This window comes from Larus michahellis, chromosome 18, assembly GCF_964199755.1.
Source record: "Larus michahellis chromosome 18, bLarMic1.1, whole genome shotgun sequence".
Lineage (NCBI taxonomy): Eukaryota > Metazoa > Chordata > Aves > Charadriiformes > Laridae > Larus > Larus michahellis.
Window position 1 is genome coordinate 123,584 of NC_133913.1, and position 7,696 is coordinate 131,279.

At 64.9% G+C, this 7,696-nt stretch overlaps 1 protein-coding gene across 5 annotated transcripts; it reads right to left on the minus strand.

The window, feature by feature from the left end:
• Positions 1–2,962: 2,962 nt before the first annotated feature.
• Positions 2,963–6,943, minus strand: SGCA (sarcoglycan alpha). Of its 5 annotated transcripts, none has more exons than XR_012584158.1 (10): positions 6,547–6,640; positions 5,923–6,075; positions 5,305–5,447; positions 5,142–5,214; positions 4,849–5,047; positions 4,577–4,739; positions 4,295–4,500; positions 4,096–4,122; positions 3,131–3,438; positions 2,963–3,072 (listed from the first exon to the last, which is right to left on the minus strand). XR_012584158.1 is itself a non-coding variant. In XM_074562035.1 (9 exons), the coding sequence occupies exons 1-9, from the start codon at positions 6,584–6,586 to the stop codon at positions 3,255–3,257; spliced, it is 1,188 nt and encodes a 395-aa protein (XP_074418136.1). In that variant the 5' UTR covers positions 6,587–6,640; the 3' UTR covers positions 2,963–3,254. The 5 variants fall into 5 exon arrangements, 3 of the variants coding, with proteins under 3 accessions (XP_074418136.1, XP_074418135.1, XP_074418137.1); XR_012584157.1 differs by having other exon boundaries at positions 5,305–5,450; XM_074562035.1 differs by having other exon boundaries at positions 2,963–3,438.
• Between the last annotated feature and the right edge of the window lie 753 nt (positions 6,944–7,696).

Consider the following 7,696-nt stretch of genomic DNA (forward strand, 5'->3'; position numbering starts at 1 on the left):
AAGCAAATCCCGGAGCAAACGCAAGGTAGAGCCAACAAAAAATTAAAAGCCGTGAAAGGGAAAAAAATTCCCCCGATTTCCAGGTTAAGCAGGTGGAACTTCAGCTCCGCTCTTGTCTTCCAGCAGCTTATTCTCCATCCATCCATCCATCCATCCATCCATCCATCCATCCATCCATCCATCCATCCACCCATCCATCCCTCCCTCCCTCCCTCCATCCATCCATCCATCCATTCCTGCATCCCTGCATCCCTCCCCGGGCACGGAGGGGCACGAACCCACACCGTTTGCCGGCCCCCATCTCCCGGCGCATGCTCCGGGCTCTCCTGGAGTCTGTACCTAGTTTTGTATATGTATAATAATAATAATAATAATAATTTGAAATTGTTTTGGGTTTTTTTTTTTTAATTATTTTTTTTTTTCTGACTGCTGAAATAAAGCATGTGAAATGATCCAACCAACCTGGGGTGCTCTTCGCCGGCGGCTCTCGCTCTCGGGTGTGTGGGTGGGGGTCCCGGGCGGCGCCGGGGGTCGCGGCGGCGGCGCCGGGGCCGCCCGTGCCGGGCCCCGCTCTGCTCCCGGCTCCGCTCCCGCCGAGCGTCTGCGCCGCCGGCCCGCGCCTCCCCCCGCCCCTCGCTCAGCCCCCCGCTGCCCCGGGGGGGCGGGGGGAGAGGCAGGAAGGGGGGACCCACCCCCCGGCAAGGAGGCTGGGCTGGATTTGGCGGGGGGGGAAGAGAGCCAAGGGGACTTGGGGCGGGGGTGTCCCCTCCCCAAACTGGGGGGGGAATGGGGATGGGGGGCAGCAAGGGGAGGAAGGGGGGCTGGGGGGCACTCAGCGCAGGGTGCCCCCCCCCAAAAGGTGAGCTGGAGGCGGGGGGGGGCGCACAGGCGTCGCAGCTGGGTGAGGGAGGGCACAGAGAGACCCACAGTGTGTGTGTGTGTGTGTGTGTGTGTGTGTGTGTGTGACTGTGTGTGACTGTGTGTGACTGTCACAGTGTGTGTGTGAGAGAGAGAGACTGTGTGTGACTGTGTGTGGCTGTCACAGTGTGTGTGTGTGACTGTGTGTGACTGTGTGTGACTGTCACAGTGTGTGTGTGAGACTGTGGTGTGTGACTGTGTGTGTGAGACTGTGTGTGTGTGTGTGTGAGACTGTGTGTGACTGTGTGTGACTGTCACAGTGTGTGTGTGACTCTGTGTGTGTGTGTGTGACTGTGTGACTGTCACAGTGTGTGTGTGAGACTGTGTGTGACTGTGTGTGACTGTCACAGTGTGTGTGTGAGACTGTGTGTGTGTGTGTGTGAGACTGTGTGTGACTGTGTGTGACTGTCACAGTGTGTGTGACTCTGTGTGTGTGTGTGACTGTGTGACTGTCACAGTGTGTGTGTGAGACTGTGTGTGACTGTGTGTGACTGTCACAGTGTGTGTGACTGTGTGTGTGTGAGACTGTGTGTGTGTGTGTGTGAGAGACTGTGTGTGACTGTGTGTGACTGTCACAGTGTGTGTGTGACTCTGTGTGTGTGACTGTGTGTGTGACTGTGTGTGACTGTCGCAGTGTGTGTGTGACTCTGTGTGTGTCACTGTGTGTGTGACTGTGTGTGTATGTGACTGTATGTGCATGTGTGACTGCATGTGTGTGTGACTGTGTGTGTGTGACTGTCACAGTGTGTGTGTGACTGTGTGTGTCACAGTGTGTGTGTGTGTGTGACTGCGTGTGCATGTGTGACTGCGTGTGTGTGTGACTGTGTGACTGTGTATGTGTATGACTGTGTGTGTGACTGTCACAGTGTGTGTGTGACTGTGTGTGTGTGACTCTGTGTGTGTGTGCCACATTATGTGTGTGTCATGGGGTGTGTGTGCGCCATGGGGGGTGTGTGTGTGTGTGTGTGTGTCACTGTGTGTGTGTCACTGTGTGTGTGTGTGTGCCGCAGTGCACACATGCCACAGTGTGTGGGGGGCACAGTGCAAGCCCCCCCCACCCCCGTGGGTGCCCCCCACGTCCGAGCCCCAGCACACACTCACTCGTGCAGCCACCGGCACCGCACGCGTGTGCCCAGGGCAGAGGGTGCCGCCGTGTGCCACCGCGTCACCTTGGGGGTGGGCGCCAGCGGGACCCCCGGGGGCTGCGCAGGCGGCGGGACGAGGCCTCAATGGCGCCTTTCTCCTCGCCGGCCCCGGCCCGTCAATGGCTCCCCTTGTTCCCGCGGGCCCCGTGTTTTCCTAACCCCCGCCCTGGCGCCTGCCCCCAGCGAAAGGGGGGGCCATAGTGAAAGAGGTCCTTTCTTTGGAGGCGAGGGGCCGGGGGGACCCCCTGGGGGGGGAGCGGGGAGGGGTTATGGGGGTGCTGAGCGGGATGCCCGGGTCTGCGCGGTGGAAGGGACGAGCAAGCGGGGGCTCCAGACGAGATCCCGCCGGTCACAGGCACCCAGGTGAGTCGGGGGGACGTTGGGGTGCCAGCGGGTGTCCCTGGGACTGTCCCCCCCTCCTCGTTGTCCCTGTCCCCATCCCCGATCTTCTCTCCACCAGCCCCACAGGGCTGGGACCGGGGGGGGACGGGGTCAGGCCAAGCTCTTGCGGGGGGTGCAAGTCTTTTGGGGGGGGGTCGTGGGTGGAGAAAAGCAGCTGAAGAGCGGGGAAGAGGGGAGTGGGACCCCCCCCTAGAAGAAGGGACAGAGTGGGACATCACACGCACACACACACACACACCCCCCCCGGAAGGACCCCAGCCCCACAGCGCTCAGCATCCCCCCAACCTCGGAGCTCATCCCGCTTTGGGGCCGGTTGGGGCAGAGAACTGGCAAACTCAACACACTCTCTGCAGCCAGAAGGAGCCCAGCACAGGCTGCACCCCAAAAACACCCCCTCCCGCCCCCCAGTATCACTGCAGCCAGGCTGGGATGCTTGTTGGGGGGGGGGGGGGGGGGAGGGTGCGGGTGGGCAAAAATAAAGCAGAAAAGCCACAGTTCATCGCCAAACGGCCACTTTATCAGCCCCAAACCGTCTGCATTGCCCACTGCTGCGTGTGGATGATGATGACGCCCCCCCCAACTATCGGTGCCACCCCCACAAAATGCTCTGGGCAATGGCCCGGCAGCGGGCAGAGCCCAGCCGGACGGGCAGTCGCCCGTCCGGCTGGGCTCTGCCCGCTGCCGGGCTTTTGTCCCCTGCAAATTGTCCCCAAAAAATCATCATGATGCCCTTTTGTCCACCTCTGGGACTCACACACCCACCCCACCCACCCCCGGCATCATCCCGGCTCACTGCGGGAGGAGGGGGACGCGGGCACCATCCGAGGGACCGGGCATGGGGTTGATGCGTTGACCCGTGCGGACGTTGAACATGGGAAGGGTGGAAAGGGGCCGCGGGACGTCCCGGCTGCCGGCCATGTGCCTCAGCTCCTCCGTGTCCCCGTGGATGGTGGTGTGATGGACCAGCTGGATGCTGGGGTGGGGGGGGAAGGAAAACTGAGTGCTGCGCCCCACATTCCCACCCGCATGCCTTTGGGGAGGGGCTTGAGGGGGTCTGTCCCCCCATTAGTAGGGTTTTTCCCCCATCGTTGGGGTCTGCACCCCATCGTTGGGGCTGGTCCCCCACCATCGGGGTCTGCACCCCATCATTGGAGTTAGTCCCCCATCATTGGGATCTGCCCCCCATCTTTGGGGTCTGCATCCCATCGTTAGGGTCTGCTCCCCATCGCTGAGGTTCGTTCCCCATCATTCGGGTCTTCCCCTGCTATCATGGGGGTCTGCCCACCCATCGTGGGGGCCTGCCCCCCATCGCTCTGGTCTGCTCCCCATCATTGGGGTCATCCTTGCTGGTGTTGAGTCCGGCTGAGGCTATTGGAGAAGTAAAACAGCTCTTGTGCTCCAGCCCGCGTCTGTGGGGGGTTATTGGGGGCACTGAGGTGTAGGGAGAGGAGGAGGGGGGCTGGGGGGGCTCTTTGGGGAGACCTTTAGGGTCCGTCACCTCATCACATCCCCCGACCGCAACCGACTGCTCACCGTCCCCCTCTCCGTCCCCGCCCTGTGCTCGGCCACGACAAAGCCCCCCCAAAAGCAGTCCCCCAGCACCCCCACGGCTCAGCCCGCGGCGACTTACTCAGATGTCTCCAAGTCCCGTTTTTGCCTACGAAACAGGGGAAGAAGGGGAAAAACATATAATGATGGTGAGAAGGGCTCTCACCACCCCCAGGCTGTCCCTGGGCCATGATGGCTGGGGAAAGGGCACCCAGCCCGGGGTGCCCATGCCCTGGCTGGGGTGGGGGGACCCCCACCCTGAGTGTGCCCCCCCAACTCACACTCCTTCCCTGCGGCAGCACATGAGGTGGCCCAGGAGCAGGCAGAGCAGCGCGGCCACCGCCAGCGGCACCAGCAGCGTCACCAGGTACCCGGGCAGCAGGTCCCGGGGGGGGACCTCAGTGGGGGGCTGGAAATCCCCCCCCTCCTCCAGCACCCCAGAACCCCACACTGGCCCTGGCGATGTGGGGCTGGGCCAGACCTGCAGCTGCAATGGGAGGATGGTTACGGGGGGGTCTCCAGGGGGTTGGTGAGTGGGGTCGGGGGGGATGTGGGGGTCTCACCAGGGTGAGGTTGCACCAGCGGATGGTGAAGTGGGGGGCGAAGGTGTCGTAGCAGGAGGCGAGGGGCTGCTGGCCCAGGCTGCAGCGGAAGCGGCTCTGGGGCGAGGCGGCCGATGCCAGGCACGGCGAGAAGCCACCGCGGGAACCCACCTTCACGTACACCCTGCCAGGGTGGGGGGGCACTGGCTGGAGGCGCCCCCCCCAAAACCGCACGCACAGAGGACGGGGGGTCTGCCCGGGAACAACCCCACCACCCCCGGCTCTGACCGTACCCCTCTTTGCGCCCCTCGATGGGCAGCGGGACGCGGCCGCCCCGGTCCAGGGCGGAGGTGATGTTGATGACGTGGAGGTCGTCCTGCTCCCAGACACCGGCTGTGGCCCCGAGGAAGGTCTCCTGTGCGGCCACCGGCAGCAGCTCCTCCACATTCCTGTTCCCCACCAGGAACTCGCCCTGGTATGGGGGCTCCCCCCCTGCGGAGGAGACCTGGCACCCACGGGGACACCCCACGCCCGTCGCGGCGGGTCTGGGGCAGCCCGGTGCGATTTGGGGGTGCACAGCCCTTACCTGGAGCGGGGACGACGGTGACGATGAGGAGCTGAGCCACCGTCTCGTAGGTGTGACGGTTGTATGCCAGCACCTGCAAGCCAAGGAGACACTCCTGAAGATGCCACCCCCCCCCCTCCCCTGTGTCACCCCCTGGCGTGGGGCCGTGAGGGTGGGCACCTACCTCAATGGCATGGGTGCCCACCTCGGCGGCCGTGGGGCTGCCATAGAGGTAGCCTGGCTGGTGGGGGTTGCGCTGGATGTACCGCAGCCACCGTGGCAGGTCGGGGTGGTCCCGGAGGTGGGCTTGGAAGGTGATGGGGGTGGCTACTGGGTGCCAGGACACACAGATGGGTGGGGACAGACACAGACATGGGGACACGCATGCCACCAGGCTGTGCCACACGCAGACCCTCACCCTGCAAGCCCTTCCCCATCCAACTGGTCCCAACAATGAAGCACCACTGGTCTGTGCCCCAGGGGGGTCCTGGTCTCCTTTCTGAGACGAATGACCCCAAATGGAGGTGACCCCCCAACCCCTCAGTGGTGGGGGATGAAGGGATGCTGCTCCCAGGTGGCTTTAACAGCGCAATGGGGTGGTCCTTGGGGATCCCCAAGTGGGTGAAGGGGAGGAAGGGATGGAGGGTGGGATGGATGGAGGGAGGGAGGGATGGACAGCCCAACTGGGGTCATGCCAGTCATGCCAACATTAGCCAGTGCCCCCCGTTAACAGTCCCAGTCCCCCCACCCCAGGTACTGCAGGACACCCCCCCGACCCCACTCCCCTCAGCCTGGCCCTCACCGCTGTCGTCCTCGCTCCTGGCGAGGAAGGCCTCCTGGAACAGCTCCCGCTCCAGCTCGTGGACGAAGATGGCTCCGGTCTCAGAGGAGACGCGGTGGTCGGGGAGGACACGGTGGTTGGGAAGGGTGGCCCAGGACCGCCCCAAGGCCATGACTGCGGCCAGGAATGGGGCTAGAACCGGGGCTGGGGAACACAGCTCCTCCCTGCCTCAGTTTCCCCATTCCCCAGAGACCCCGGGATGACCCGCAGGTGCCCACAGACCCCCCCGGACACCCAGCTGGGGCAGAAACACGTCCCTGTGAGGCAAGCCCAGGACAACGGGGTGGGCTGTATTTAGGAGGGGGTAGGGATGGGGACACGGACAGGGACGGGGACAGCACCTTCCCTTGCCCGGGACCTGTCACGGAGAAGTCCCACTCGGTCCCCCCCATCCCAAACCCAGCTGGCACCAGGGACAGGATGGCTCTATTTAGCTCTGTCATGTCACAGCCCTGTCCCCCCCTTCCCCTCCTGCCGGGATCCCCCGTCCCCACTCTGCCCTGGGGGTCCCCCCATCCCCTCCCCGCTGGGGGTACCCCCGGCCCAGCCGTGTCCCCCCCGGGGGGTGACGGAGCTGCCACTCGCCTGCCAGCACCCAGACCCGGAGCAGCTCAGGGGCCTCCATCTTCGCCACCACCCGGGAGCGGGGCCAGGGCTGATTGACGGAGGCAGCGGGGCTGGGCTGGCCGGGGGGGGGCCCGCCTGGGGGGGGACCCACTGGGAACAAGGCCAGGACCCCGTCACAGCCACCTTCTGCCACCAAGGCTCTGTGGCACGGAGCCCCCCTGGCTGCCGAGGGGCTCTGGGGGTCCGGTGGGGTGTCCCCTGGGTGGGCTTGTCCTGGTGTCCCCACTCATAGGCAGTGGGACGGCAGTGGGGACACGGGATGGGGCACAGCGGGGTGGGGGGACGCTTGGGGACAGCTGCCGCCCCCCGCGCTGTCATGGCAGGCAGCCTGCCAGCACCGCTGCCATGCACAGGCGTGTGCCCTTGTGCGGCACCGCAGGAACACGCCTGTGAACACGCGTGTGCGTGCACGGAGGGGTGTGCGTGGGGCCGGTGTCCCTTGGCGGGACGCAGCGGAGGGTGCTGGGACACTGGAGGGCTGGCGGTGGCGGGGGCCAGGCCCTGCGGTGGGGTTTTTGGCGGGGGGAGATGGCAGCAGCGGAAGGGGAAGGCGGTGGCTGGGCGGGGGGTGGGGGGGGGAAACGTCACGTCACGTCACGGCTCGTCACGCCGCGTCACGCACAAAGGGCCGGGAGCCTGCGTGGGGCGACGTGGGCCATCTGCAGGGTCCTGGCGCCCGCGCGCTGCCCGGCCTGGGGAGCAGGGGTGCCCCCACCCTGACCCCCAGCCCCTTGGGGTGCTCCTCCCGCGGCAGGGACCCCCTCCACGGCCCCAGGCTGTCAGCTCTGGCCCCTCTGCTGTGTCCCAGTGGGAAGACAACAAACCCCCCCAAATTACCCCCAAAAAACCACCCAGCAGCACAAGGAGGAAGTGGCGCAGCATCTTGGACCCCCTCCCGGGGTCCCCTTGCCTCAGTTTCCCCCCCTGCCAGCCCTGGGTGGGGACATCGGGGCGATGTGCTGCACCCCAAGGACAAATTTATGGGGGCAGAAAGCAAATAGGGCCCCCGTGGGGACACCTCAAGATGGGGGGGGAGGACTTTGGGCATGGGTGCATAGCGGTCCCAAGGGATGGAAGCAGGGGGACATGTGGACAAAACTGGGGGGAG

Coding starts and splice junctions, on each gene's coding strand:
- SGCA (XM_074562036.1), bottom strand. CDS start 6,906: ATGACAGCGCGGGGGGCGGCAGCTGTCCCCAAGCGTCCCCCCACCCCG. Junction 6,076..6,546: donor CCGGGTCTGGGTGCTGGCAG/GCGAGTGGCAGC, acceptor TCCTGGCCGCAG/TCATGGCCTTGGGGCGGTCC. Junction 5,048..5,141: donor CACCGTCGTCCCCGCTCCAG/GTAAGGGCTGTG, acceptor TCTCCTCCGCAG/GGGGGGAGCCCCCATACCAG.